A 13,426-nucleotide genomic window follows, 5' to 3' on the forward strand; every position below is an offset into this window, starting at 1 on the left:
CCGAGTTTACTCCATCAGTTCCCTCTGAGAGCCATGGAGGGGACAAGTCGGCATCACACGGGACCTGCTGGGCCCAAATTCTGCTTGGGGGATCATCCCCATCAGATCACATTCTGCAGGAGAAGCTTTCACCCGAAACCTGGGCATGGGGAGCTGAGCTCTGTTGCTGATCCTGTCACCTCGTTACTGCATGAGTTTGGCTCAGTTAGAGCGGCTCTTCTGGGAGATGTGTCCTTGCTGTTCCTGGCTGTTGCTCTCAAGACCAGGAGTGTTGTTTTTCACAGACATCCAAACCCTGCACCTCCTGTGAGTGCCACAGGTTCCAGCAACCTGAGAGGGAATCGCTGGAGGTCCAGAGCCAGGAGCTGCTAATGAGCACCTCTGAGGCTCCTGTTGATTCCCTTGTCAGGGATTCCAACCTCAGCAGAAGCTGTCAGGACCAGCTTCTCTTATTTTAAGGCAGTGATAAATCCTGCTTGGGAGGGTGCTGGCTGAAGTGCTCAGTCTCCGTGCTGGGTTAATGCAAGCCACATGCTGCTGCATTCCTGAGCGGGCAAACACCCTCCAACACACTTCCAACCCAGAGCTGTGGAAAATTTACACTGCCAGGGAGAAAGAGCAGGAGGTGTCCTGGGTGTTGGCAGTAATCAAGGGCACTGTGACAGCTGGAAATGTGTGTGACACCAGAACACCCCATGTCGCCCTATTAGCAGCTCACAGTGGCCAGTTTCTGTCAGTCTCACCCAGAACTTCTCTTGGTGCCCAGAACTGACAGTCCACTGAGCACAGGAGCAAGGACCCAGTCCCTGGAGCTCCCCCCCCCGGTTCTGTCTCTGGCCGTGAGCAATTTCCAGGGCTCAGGGGAAGCCTCCGAAAGCAAGTGATGCACTGGACTCGGGGTGATGCCTTCATGGCTACTGGGATTTGGGCAAGTAGGGGGGAGAAGGGACCAAACACTCATGGAAAAAGCTGCTGAACCAAACAGCGCTGTAATGCTGCCAATCTCCGGGTGATTTGGCTGAGCTCTAGAGCAGCTCTGACGATCGGGACCCAGGAAATGCAAAGCTCTGCGGGAGAAGGGGAGATAAGTACCGTGGTTGGTTGTTGCTAAGAATACAATTATCCATACGCTAACGATTGCCTGCCTGATAGGATTACCAATAAAGACAAACGCGGTGAGGATCATGGCTTCACTTCCTTCCTCCTACCCGGAGATTTAATCCCATCTTTCTTTGAGTTTTGTCTTTGGTCAGTCAATAAAAAAACTCTGCTCCTGGTGGTATCTCCGGAGCCTTTTCCCTCGAAGAAACTGTCTGGGGTGAATTCCCATGTCTGCTCCCCTCGCATGCATCCAGCTCCGTGCTGGTCTCACCCTGGCAGCAATAGCTTAGGCCTTCTAATTTCAGCCTGCTTTGTAAAAGGTTGGCTAATCCTCCCAGCGGTCTCGAGAGGAAATCCTCAGTGGCAGAGTCTTGGAGGGACCTGACAACTCCTTGGCCACTCTCTTTGCCAGCTTGTGATGGCTTTTGGGCACATCTCCTGCTTTTCAGACCTCCCAGCAGCAAGATGCTCGGGGGGGAGGCTCTGGCAGCCCAGCTGCTCTGGGCACCAACTTTACCTGGTGGGTACAACAGCAGTTCATGGCACAAATGAGCCACTGATATCGCCTGCAGCTTCTGGGGAAGGTGGAGTGATGCTCTGAAGCTTGGCATGGATGTGCTGCCAGATGCTGCTCACCCAGGGGAGTCAGGACAGCCTTCCTGGCCCTGCCAGCCCCTCCACTACCCAGCCAAGGGCTAACAAGGTGCAGATGGTCATTAAACATTGCCCGGAGGCCAGCTGACACCCCAGTGTGCCAGAGCTCACCAAGCCCTGGGTGCCTGCCCGCCCGCAGGCAGCATCCCGGGAGACAGACACCTTCCCATCATTACGAATGGGACCCGTTAACGAGTGACAGGACAAGAGGAAATGTCCTCAAGTTGCGCCAGAGGAGGTTTAGATTGGGTATTAGGAACAATTTCTTCACTGAAAGGGGTGATGATCTTAGAAGTCTTTTCCAATGTAAATAATTCTAGGATTTGACGATGAGAGCGACTGCCGAGCAGCTTGGGAATGATTTTGTGGGTATAAGGCCGTGTCTGATGAACGATCCCCTTGTCCCAAGCTGGGCTCTCGCATCAGGCAGAGCCGGGTTGCTCGCAGCCCAAGCGTTCCTCTCCCGGTCGCCGCTTCCCAAATCCCACCCCTGGGTGCGGGTGGATGCGGGCGCGCATCCCCGGCGGGCAGGGAGCGGGGCCTGGCTCTGGCTGCCGGCTGGGAGCGGGAGATGGGTGCCGGGGCCGGGGGGGCCGGGGCGGTGGGCAGGGCCGGCGGATGACGCCGGGTAAAGCCGGCCGAGAGCCGGCCCAGCCCCGCCGCCGGCCGAGCGCTGCCCGCGCACCCCCCGCGGCCGCGCAGTCGGGTCGGGCGGGCTCCGGCGGCAGGGCAGGATGGACCTGGCCGTGGACTTGTACCTGGCCGTCCCGCTGCTCTTCACCGTCCTGGCCCTCGTCCTCGCCTCCGTCTTCCTGAGGCTGCGGGGAGGCGGCGGCGAGCGGGCGGCGGAGCGGCCCCAGGAGCCCGCGGCGGAGCCGGCTCGGGAGGGCGGCCCCGGGGGCGAAGCAGCGGCAGCGACCGAAGGGCCGGAGGACGAGGGCAGCCGGGTGCCGGTGGAGGAGGTCGGGGCGGGCGACGAGGGGAAGGAGGCGGTCGCCGAGCAGCGGGAGGCGCCGGCGGAGCCGGGCCCCGCGGCCGAGCCCAGCCCCGCGGCGGCCGAGAGCATCCCCCGGCAGCCGCCCGCGGAGCCCCGGCAGCCGCCCGCGGAGCCCCGGCAGCATCCTGAGGAGCCCCGGCAGCATCCTGCAGAGCCCCAGCAGCCCGGGCACCGAGAGGATGCGGAGAGCAAGGTGAGGCCGGCTCCCCGAGGAGCCTCACCCGGGACCGCCGGGGTTCCCGCAGCCGGGGTCCCTCCAACCCTCCCCCCCCCCACCCCGTGGTGTCCCTTCTCCAGCCCTCTGTCCCCGCGGGTGGCGGGGAGGGAGCAGCGCCCGGGGTTTTTCCCTAAAATAAGAGCGGTCCAGCAAAACCCATGTTTTGTCTTCGGTGGGGACAAGCCCGTTGTCCCCGAGGGAGGCAGCGGTTTGGGGAGCGGGGGGTGGGGGGTGGGCGGTTCTGGCTGCTTCCCAGTCCCGTTCCCCAAGGAATGCTCCTAAAAATAATCAAGAAAGTGAAGATTTAAGGGAAGAGAAGCGTATGTCACTGCGAGCCTCTCCTGTGTGCACATCTAACCCCTGTGAGTCTTTTCCTTTCCCCAAGGGCTTATCCAGGTGCTGGGGTATGTGGATGTGTTTGTTCTTCCCGTCCGCATCCCTTTGCTGTGGGTTACAGCAAACTGTCCCCGTGCCAGCGCAGGTTCCTTGCGCTGTCTCTGCCTGCCCCAGGGAAGGGACCGCCCCACTCCTTCCCAGCCCCAGCAGGATTCTGGCCCCAAGCTCTGACCCCTGGCTGAACTGGGGGGGCTGGGGGCGGCAGCGATGCCTATAAACGCCCGGTAAATCCTCCTCCTCCACCGGATCTTGTTTAAAGATAAAAGGGTGACCCAATGTCCGTGGGAAGATCTTGTTCTGCTCTTGCCCAGCCTGGATGGGACTCGGTGACAACCTGAGGTGCCTGAACTCCCTGCCTTGGTGGTTTTCTCCCATGTGGCCCCTTGTCCAAAGGCAGGAAGGGAGTGCTGGGGTGGCTCGGGAATGCGGGAGCGTCACCGTGTGCCGGCAGCGTGTTTGGGCCGGGGCTCGCAGGGCTGGGGCCCAGTCGCCTCCTGGCTATTATTAGCAGCATTTGTAATCCTCAGCAACTGTATCCAGGCTGCCGGGCAGTGCGTAGACAACCCTCGCCTTGGAAAGCATCTCCACTGACTCACTGGATGGCCTTGGGCAGGTCCCGGGGGCTTGCACACCCTGCTCTGCGCTGTGGTGCTCTGTAACAGCCCGGGGTGAGCCCTGACCTGATCTCGGGGCTGGGATGTGGCTCTGCCTCCCTGTGCTCCTCAGCACCTCCTCTCGTGGTTTCTGAGCCTCGGAACTCTCCCTCTCCCCTTCCTGGTGCCCCTTGGCCATGGCTACAGCTCTTGAGCAGTCCCATCCCTTGTCCCGGCGTCCTGGAAACCACATCTGTTTCTCTGTCGTGTGATTTATTGGTGCCTTTGAGTATCAGGATCTCTGGAGAACTCCTGGGCCACCATTAACCAGCTGGGTCCTGGCTGGGCCAGCTCAGCACCAAAGTTGGCCACTGGGCTGGAGCTGCTCTCTGGGGAGGTGCAGCACCTATCGGGACAGACGGCCGGATCCAGAGCTGCCGGAGCCCACAGGTTCCTCTGCGGCTAGCTCAAGTCTTGGGAATGTTTTCCTCCCCTCTGGCTGCTCTTCAGCCCTGATTTCTTTGAACAGCCACTGCTGCAGTGCTTGTTGCCCTCAGAGAAGGGCTCAGGTCCTTTATCCCCTCTCGGCACAGGTGCAGTAACAGGGTTTTGTGTGCCTGGAATGAGTTCTTACTCAAGAAACAGGGAGTTCTGTGTCCTCCAGAGGCCCAGCTGGGCTCTGTGGGACTGGGTCCCCTCACTGCTCTCAGCCCCTCTTGCAGCAAAGGGGGCACTGGAGCTGAGCAAGGTCCTGGCCAGCTTTTCCTCCTGGGAAATCGTTCCCTCACTGTGGGGGCAAGGCAAAACAAGTCACCCTGGGCCTGAGCAGCATCCCTTTGGGAACGACAGGGACCAGGCACGTGTGATCTGGGTGGTGGTGGTGGGGAGCAGTGGGAGGGGGAGCGATGCTTCTCGCTGCTGAGTAAGTGTTCGGGAGCTGTGGCCCGCGCATGACCCCGTGGTTGCCAGCGCTGCCTGGCCAGGCTGGCCGGCCCCGGGGCTGGGTGGCATGGCTGAGGGACTACGTGCGCTTCCAGCAGGCACCACACACGTGTGGCAGTGCCCAGCCTGCTGATCCAAGGGGTGGTCCTGTGGGCAGAGTGGGAGAGACCATCCACAACTCTGCAGAGTCTCCCTGGATTCCTTGGTTTTGCTCCCTACGAACATTCTCAAAGTTGCTTCATCCTTCTTCTCCTCCTCCAGCACCACTCAGACCCAAGCCCAGGAGATATTACAGGCAGGGATGGGGCTGGCCCTGGGCAGAGCAGGGAGTGCTTTGCAGGCGGCTGCTGATGGAATCATTCCCTTTCCAGCCTGTCTTGGCTCGGCCGAGGGCTGCGGTGCCCTGATGTGACTCAGCAGACGAAGCTCCCAGCCCCTGTCCCGCTGCTGGCTCCTGCAGGCTCAGGGCTTCTCAGTACATCAGCAAGCAGAGGGCTGTGCTCGGCACCCGGAGAGCTTGCTTTCCTTATTTATTTGCTTTCCTTATTTATTTTCTTTCCCCCCTGTTTGCTTAGCACGCACTGTGCCAGGCTGGATCGGCTTCCCCGCAGCCATTAACGACTCGACCAAAATGCCGATGGATGAACCCGCCCAGGGAGAGCAGCCTCGGTGTGTTAATGACGGGCTGGAGCCGTGCATCCCGCTGCCTCCTCCTTCCCTGCTCCCTGCCTGTGCAAACTGGGGTCTGCTGGGGTAGCTGTGTGTCCCAGCCTCCCACCTGCTTCCATCTCCTGCAGGGATGGTAAAATCGCTACAACTGAAGGCTCCCTGCCCTTCTCTGCAGTGACCAGTTCATTGCAGCATCGTGCTCAGGGCTACGAAATGAACCAGCGGCAGAGCAGGAAAAGGAGCTCAGGAGTCCTTGTTTCCCTTAACTGCTGGTAGTAGTTCCCCTTGTCTCTGCTGGCTCCCATCACTGAAAAAAACTTAATTAATCTGTCGTTGTCTGTTCTCATCCCCATCCCCAGCTCGTTAACGGATGAGGCAGTGCTGTCAAAGCAATCCCCTAATGAAAAGCTGCTGGGTGGGAACGGCAGCGGCGCTGGAGCTGTGGAGTGGAGCGTGGTTCTTGTGAGAAACCCTCACAAACTTCAGCTCTCTAACGAGCCATTCTGTCCTGGAAGTGGCAGGGACCGGGCGGGGTTTTCAGTGTTGGACCAGAGCACTGCCGGGATGCCATCCTGGCCAAAATGCTCTGGAGATGGGAAGGGTGAGTGGGCAGTGCCTGGGCACGGCAGCCTGGCTGGTTGGCCAAGGGTTAATTGCAGCTGAGGGCTTCAAACAGAGCAGTGGCAAGTGGGTGACAGTGGGGAGAGGGGACACACAAACCCTGCCTGAGCAGGGCAGCTTGTGGGGCTGTCACCTGCATAGCAGAGGCACAAAGGTTTCATCTGTCCCTTCTGCCAAGCTCCTGCTGCGTTTCCCCTGTGCCCCCCACCCCAATCTGCGCCTCGCTGGGGCTCCCGGTGCCTCTGCACACACCAGGCAGCACAAACCACCCTGCTCCCACCAGGAGCCCTCTTTACATTTAAAAAGTCATCATTTCCCCCTCTAATACCTTCTGCCTGCCCTCCCTGTGCTGGAGGGGAGAGGGTGTCTAATTAAAGTCTGGCTGTAATTGGCAGCTGTTCAGGCTGTGTTTGCACTGCCAGCAGGCTGGGACAGGAGCTCCACCGTCCCACAGGGCACTGGGGAGGGATGTGGTGATGTGCTACCCCTTGTCACAGCCTTGGCAGCAGCACTGCCAGGGAATGCAGGGCTCCCCACCCAGATCCCTGACTGCTCAGATGTGCCCAGCTCTCACCCAGAGCAGCCTGTGCCAAGGACAAATGCATCATCTCTTGCAGTGGCTGGAAACTGGGAAGTGAGACAGGACGTGTGTCACACCCCGGGGAGCCTGTGCACGTGTCGTGCCCCCGTGAATGCCAGCCATGGGGCTGGTGCTGGGACGTGGTGTGGGGCACAGTGGCATTGGTGTCTGTGTTGAGTCCCCCACATGGTCCAGGAGGTTGGGCTGCTGCCCAGGTCCTGCTGGGCTGGGTAAAGCCCTGGGAGCTGTGCCAGAGCTGGGGTGCTGCTGGAGCAGAGGCCACGAGGACTCTTTGCCTCCTGAAGTGCCCACCTATGTGAAGGGCTGCCAGGTGAGGGCCAGCTTTGCCTGCCACTGCTCCCAAGGATGCCATCCAGCTCATCTGGGCAGCCAGGGATGTGCTGGTGTGTGGTGTTTGCTTCCCAGAGGCTGTAGCAAAAAGGGAATGAGCCGGCTGGATATGATCCTTGGGGAGGCATGCTGGGATGTGGTGGTGCCTGCAGGGATGGGTGCTGCTGAGCTGGGCTCTGCACCCTGCTGAGGGACACACCAGTGTTTTCCTCATCAGCCCTGGCACTGCCTGATCCTCATTAAGAGCTGGATGGTCCCGGAGCTTCAGAAATGCTCTGCCCGCTCTGTGGCTTGTCCTTGCCCGTAGCGGTGACAGGGGAAGTGGCAGGAGCAGTCGCTCCCACTCTTTGCGGGGCTCAGACCTGCAAAACGCCGTCTCCCCATGAGGCACATCCTCTCCAGGCACCCCAGAGCTGGCAGGAGCATCACCAGGGCTGCAAAACTGCTCTTGTTCTGTAGCAGCTGCTTCTCTGGCTGGCGGGAGGACGGAGAGCCCCAGTGGTGGGTGAAGGGGAGCTGCCGACAGAGCAGCTGCTTTGCTCTGCTAAACTCTGCCCCACATTATTATTTTTTAGTCTTTTGTAAAGGTTTCTTCATTCCCCTTTTCTCCTGGCTTTTCTCTTTCTGGCTGGCTCTCTCCTGTCTGCTTTCTTTCCCTCTTGCAATGTCTTGCATCAGGCTTGGAGCAGAAAGTGCAGCCATAAATGGCAACACACAGGGCCCAGGAGTTTAATCCAAGATAATTTTCTCCTCTTGCTTTGCAGCCTGGGATCTTCCCTTTTCCTGAAGCTGAAACAGGGCACTTATTTGGCCCCAACCTGCCCATAGGTGCCAGGGCTGTCCCTTCAGCTGAAGAAAGGGTGAGGGACACACCACCCCCAAAGTCTCCTCTTGTCCTTTCTGAGAAAGAAACCCATTGCTCAGTGGGGTTTGGATGGGGGATGAGAGGAAGTGGGGAGGAAATGGCCAGAAATGAGCTGAAAACCAGATGATGCTGTGGTGGGAAGCCTGGCTCCCATCTCCCGTAGGCTGAGAGAGGGTTCAGTGGTGGCAGAGCCATGAGGGGGTGATTTGGGGTCACAATGCCAAGCTCCTCTATCTGAGCCATCCTCCCCTGGGAGACTCAGGGTTGTCCACGGTGAGTGCTGACTGTGTCCAAAATGTCCCCGAAGCCTTGTCCTGGCTCTGCTTTGGTCCAAAGCCCGCTGACAGAGTCAGCCTCGCACGGGCATCTCGCTCGTGGCCATGGAGCTAAAGGGCAGCAGCACGTTTGTGATGATCCAACAAATGCTTCGGCTCCGCAGCCAGGAGCTGCCAAACGCCGAGGCAGATGGATCGCCGCCTTGTTATTTAAGGTGGATGACTTGCTGGATTTTAACCCTGGGCTTTCCGGAGCCCCGGGCGAGCTGTGCCCGGGTCCGATTCAGGTGTACCGGGGCACGGGATGTGCTGCGGGCTGGGCTGGCTCCGTGCCGCCCGCGGGCAGGAGCGGGCAGGGAGCGTTCCCAGCCCTGCGTGGCCCCGGGGCCAGGCAGCTGCCGCCCGACGCGTCCCCTCGGCTCGGCAATGAGATCTTTGTTCGCCGCAGCAGCTGCTCGGGGCGGCCCGTGTCAAGTCTCCTCCAGATGCTCCCGGATAATGACGCGCACGGCTCCCTGCAGTGCTGATTCTCGCCTTCTTTCTTTCCTGCGGGGAGGTTTTCGTGGCCGCTGCGCACCGGAGGGATGCTGGTTTGTGGGCTGTTGGACAGAGCACTCAGGTCCTTCCTTCTCCAGCTGTTCCTTCCCTCACTCCCAGCTGCTCAAAACCGTCTCCCTGCATTCCCCCTGGGCTGTGCTTCCTGCGGAAGAGCAGTGCCTGGGGTGCCACGATGTCCTCTTTGGTGTCTCCCAGTGTTGTCCCAACGCCTCCCCCCTCCCTGTTTTGGCTGCAGGGCGCTGCCCTCCTCTCGGAGCATCCCTCAGCTGCGATGGAGCCGGGACAGCAGCACCCACCGCCCACGGCAGGGCTGAGAGCTCTGAAATTCGGGGCTGCTCCAGGCAGAGAGGGCTCTCCCCTCCTCTCTGGCTCGCAGGGGCACAGCCAGGCTCGAGGTTGGGCTTTGTCCCTGCTGCCGTTTCCAGCCAGCCCAGAGGCTGTTCCCAGCCCGGCGCTGGTATTTCACTGCAAGGGACACCGTGTCCCTGCACCCAGCCCACGCGGATCCTCCTCCACAGCCCTCCAGGCACAGCAGGGAAACCTTCATCTGAGCAGGTTTTGGACAGGAAAAGCTGGCTGTGCACGGGGGCCGAGGCCACCTACAGCTGCTGTGGGACCGAGAGGGCTGGGAAGCCCCAGCCCCAGGATTGCTGGAGGGGTTTGCAGGGGGTGTTTCCCTGGGATGGAGAAGGCAGCTGGCAGAGCATTAACAAACCGAGCATGTCCTCTCCCTTCCTGCTAGTCCTGATCTGCTGCATCAGCATCCCGGGACGCTGCCTCCAGCCCTGCCAGGACACACGGGCAGCCCAGCAGAGCCAGTCCCCCTCACTGATGGCTCCTTGCTCCGGTGCCATCCCATGGGCTGGGGCTGCCGCAGAGAGCAGCTCATGAGCCCCAAACCCTGGCTCCAGGGCTGGGCACTGGAGCTCTCTGGTGTTCCTCACTCCAGCAGCCATGCCATGGCTTGGCACATGGATCAGAGGCAGCACAGGCTCGGGCATGGGGCAAGGTGGGCTATTGGCCACATCCAGAGAGCTGGGGGTGTCTGTGCTCAAAGCTTTTGCCCTTTTCCAGATACCACCATTGGGTGCCTCGCCTGGATCCAGCCTCGGGCACACAGGACAAGCAGAGGACACGTGTGGCCACGCAGCACTTTCCAGCCATGCAGAGGTGTGTGGGAGGGAGAGCCAGCCTGGGGAGGGTGGCACAGCACACAGTGTGGGTGGGACATTGTCCCAGGGTGGCAGTGGCCATGGGGAGGGGGCAAAGCTTGCCTGCTCTTCTCCCCTGGTGGGGTTGGGTGGCCTCTTAATGACTCCCCCCATTTAAAACAGAAAGAAATGGTGTTCCAGGTGCAGGTGTACTTCTTGGAGGTGGAGGGAGCAATGCCCCGGGGATGGGGGTCAGTGAGGGGGGGTCCCTTGGAGGCAGCTGGACCACAATGGCTGCGGGAGGGAGCAGCCCCAGGAAGGCAGAGGGACAGGGATGTGGAGTCTGGGGCCACAGCACGGGGGGGAAGGGAGGTGCTGGCATCTGCCTCCAAGCCATCCAAGCAGAAAAGTGTTGTGCTGTAGGCAGCTCCTGGCTGCCACGAGCAGGGGTGCCCAGACGGCCCCGGCACGCTGCTGTCGCCTGCCAGCCTGGCATCCCTGGCTGTTCCCTCTCTGCTCCTGTCAAGTGCGTCTTCCTCTGTGTTGGAGCAGATACATTTTCCTTCCTTGGAGGTTTGCCACCCAAATTTCCTGCTTGCTGTCAATGTTAAATGCTCAGTTCCTAATGCCCAGACAAGGAAGAGGCTAAAATCCCCCTCCTTGTGTCTGCTCCTGGAGGGTTGGATCTCCCAGGGGATGTCCCAGCTCTCAGGGAAAGATGGATGTGATAGGGAACTACTGCCCTGGGCTTGTAGCCGAGTCACCAGAGCTGAGTATCCCCTCCCTGAGGCCACTCCTTTGAGTGCCTCCCCAGCCATCCTCAGGGGAAGTCCGGGTGTCCAGCGGGAAGTGCCCATGTTTGGAATTGTGGCCCAAAATAGCCATGGCTGCAGCGGGTGGGGGGTCCCAGTGGCATCTCCTTCTGGGGAACAGAGTGGCCAGAGGAAGCCAAGTGGCTGTGAATAATGCACATTCCACCCTGATGACAAACTAACCCAGTTCTGGGCCGGGGCTGTGCTCCAGCAGCTCCTCCAAAGCTCTGCACTGCAAAGCCAGCACTTGACTCTGTGCATGGTCCCTCTTGGGTCAGCATCATTTCCCTTGGGTCTCCTTCACCCCAGCTTTTCCCATGTGTCCCTTGATGATGTGGAGCTTGGCAGCCTCCCTCCATGCTGCTCCTCCCCTCTCTTGCCATGTGCTTTGCCCTTTTGCCAGCCCATGGGATGCACAGGGCCAGGGATGCAGGAGGACACTCCAAGGTGCTGGTGACCCCTGGGCTTGGCTCACAGGGGTTTGCAGCTGGAGCACAGGGCTGTGCTGGAGGAAATCACTTATGGAGGGGCTCTGCCAGAGCTGGAGTGCTTCCCTTTCTCCCTGCTTGGAGTTTCTGAACAGGACAAGGAATCTGGGCTTCATTAAGTGCATTGTACCTTGTAGAACGGAACCCCAAAACTTCCAAAATTGCTTTGCATTAAAAAAAAAAAAACCCAAAACATGCTGTTGCTGCTTCCACCTGTGCTCCAGGCTGTGGATGGCTCCTGGAGGGGTCCCAGCACAACTCCCCAGTGCTGCCTTCGACCACTGGGCCCAACTGGTGAACGTCCCCGTGCTTCAGCTGCAGGGGGGCTTTGGCTGGGGATCCACCTTTTCCTAATGCCAGGACAGTCTGTCCAAGCCTGGCCTGGGGGCACACAGATGTCCCCATGGCTCTTGGCTCAGTCCCCTGCCTGTCCCTGGGCAGGAGGGGTGGTGGGGGTGAAGTGGGGAGGAGGGTGCTCAGGCACAAGGCTCTTCTTAAAAACTTTAATCTCTTCAGGTATGGGGAGGCATTTGCATTTCACAGCTTTGGGTGGGCCAGATCCCTGTGACTGACCAGTGAGAGGAAAGAAGATGAATAAACCTCACCCAGTAGCGAGCATCCTTTTGTCCTGTTCCATGGAGGAAGCAGGGAAGGGGTGCCCAGCCCTCCACAGGAGCTCCAGGCTCTGCATCCCAGTCCTGCCCCAACCCAGCATGGGTTATTCAGCATAGCACCTTCTCCTCATGGCTGCTCTGTTTTTAACTCCTCCAGGAGGAAGAGGTGGACTCAGAAAACGAGAAGCTGGTGGTGAGAGAGCCGGAGGATGAGGATGGTGAGTGTCAAGCAAGCCAGAACTCTGCAGGGAGATTATGGACAGGTCTGAAGCCCTGAGTGCTTGGGAATGGTCTCCTTCCTCCAGGAGGTGTTGAGGAAATTCCTACCCCTTCCCCAGGTGCCCTTGGGCTGTTTGCCATGGGGTAGCTTTGTGATGCAGCTGCTCCAAAAGCTCCTTGCCTGCATCCAAGACAATCTCCAGGGGCTTTAGTCAGAGCCACGTTTAACTGATTAGCCAATTAGTTGATTGGAAAATGATTAATTGACTAATTGGGGTGACAACTGCTGCACTCCTAAGACAATGAAACAGATGGTGCCGAGCAGGAATGTGTGTCTGAAGGGGACTCTGCTCCCCTGAGCAGCCCTGAGACGCTGGGATGTCCCCAGGAGTCCTGGCTTGGGGTGGCTGGGGACAGCTGGGGCAGCAGGAGGCCTTGGGGTGCTCTCCCTTCCCTGCCCCACTTTCTGCCTGGCTGTTTGAAGGTGCTGTGTGCAATCCCCCAGCTCGGGAGGATGGATTATGCCTAATGCCACAGAGAATCAAATTTTAATCCTGGTGCCATTCCTGCAAGGTGGGGGAAGCACCTTTGGAGACGGGGCTCCCAAAAGACCCTCATTCCACCCCGCTAGGCTTCCTCACAGCACTGGGGGTTGGGGATGTCACCGTGGGGTCTGTGAGAGGTCTGGTTTGAGGATTGATGGGTGTATCCTGCCAAATGGGTGCTCAGTAATGCTGCTCTGCCAGTGTCTGCCTCTGTGGGTTCAGCTCTGTTCCAGGGCTGCCCTGGCAGCGCAGGGCATCGTTCCGAAGTGGCCGTGACTTGGGATCAGGAGAAGATGATGGCCCCTGGCTGTGAGTCCTGGCTAGCACTGTGTCCTCTCTAAGCACGTCCTGCAGGCAGCCCCTGACTGCTCTCCTGAATTATTCACACCCTTTCTGAAGTGTTTTATGGTGGGGCTGAGCAAAGAGATGGCCCAGCCTGGTGAGGAGAGAGCAGGATGCAGCTGGGAATGCCAGCAGTGCCCTGGCTCTGCTGGCATCAGCCCTGCTCCTTCCTTCCCTGTCTCCTGTGTGTGCTGGCCCCACTTAACCCACCAGCAGAGATTCCCCTGGGGCATGTGGGGATCCTGCAGGCATCTGTCACCAGCCTGGGATGCTGCCCTCTGACCAAAACCACGGGAGCAGCCTTCCCAACACTTCGGGCAGGGAGCTGGCAGGGATAACACGTGGATCACGCCAGAGCAAGCATGTTCAGGGGAGAGGTGCACTCTTGGGGCTGCTCTCACCCTGCCAGCTCAGGGTCACAGCACTGGCAAGGCGA

General features: G+C 59.6%; 1 protein-coding gene across 6 annotated transcripts in view; it reads left to right on the forward strand.

Annotated features, from left to right (window-relative positions):
* Positions 1 to 2,411: 2,411 nt before the first annotated feature.
* MXRA7 (matrix remodeling associated 7) overlaps positions 2,412 to 13,426 on the forward strand; it is a 28,652-nt gene continuing 17,637 nt past the window's right edge. For all 6 annotated transcript variants that reach the window (XR_005603334.1, XM_039562253.1, XM_039562254.1 and 3 more), the window contains exons 1-3: positions 2,412 to 2,945; positions 9,894 to 9,989; positions 12,042 to 12,102. Coding sequence is in view for 5 of the 6 variants with exons in the window: in XM_039562253.1 (XP_039418187.1) it covers positions 2,490 to 2,945; positions 9,894 to 9,989; positions 12,042 to 12,102 (613 nt within the window). In the remaining variant the exon portion in view is untranslated. The remainder of the gene's footprint in view (positions 2,946 to 9,893; positions 9,990 to 12,041; positions 12,103 to 13,426) is intronic.

This window comes from Corvus cornix, chromosome 18 (genome assembly GCF_000738735.6).
Source record: "Corvus cornix cornix isolate S_Up_H32 chromosome 18, ASM73873v5, whole genome shotgun sequence".
In the NCBI taxonomy this organism is placed as follows: Eukaryota; Metazoa; Chordata; class Aves; order Passeriformes; family Corvidae; genus Corvus; species Corvus cornix.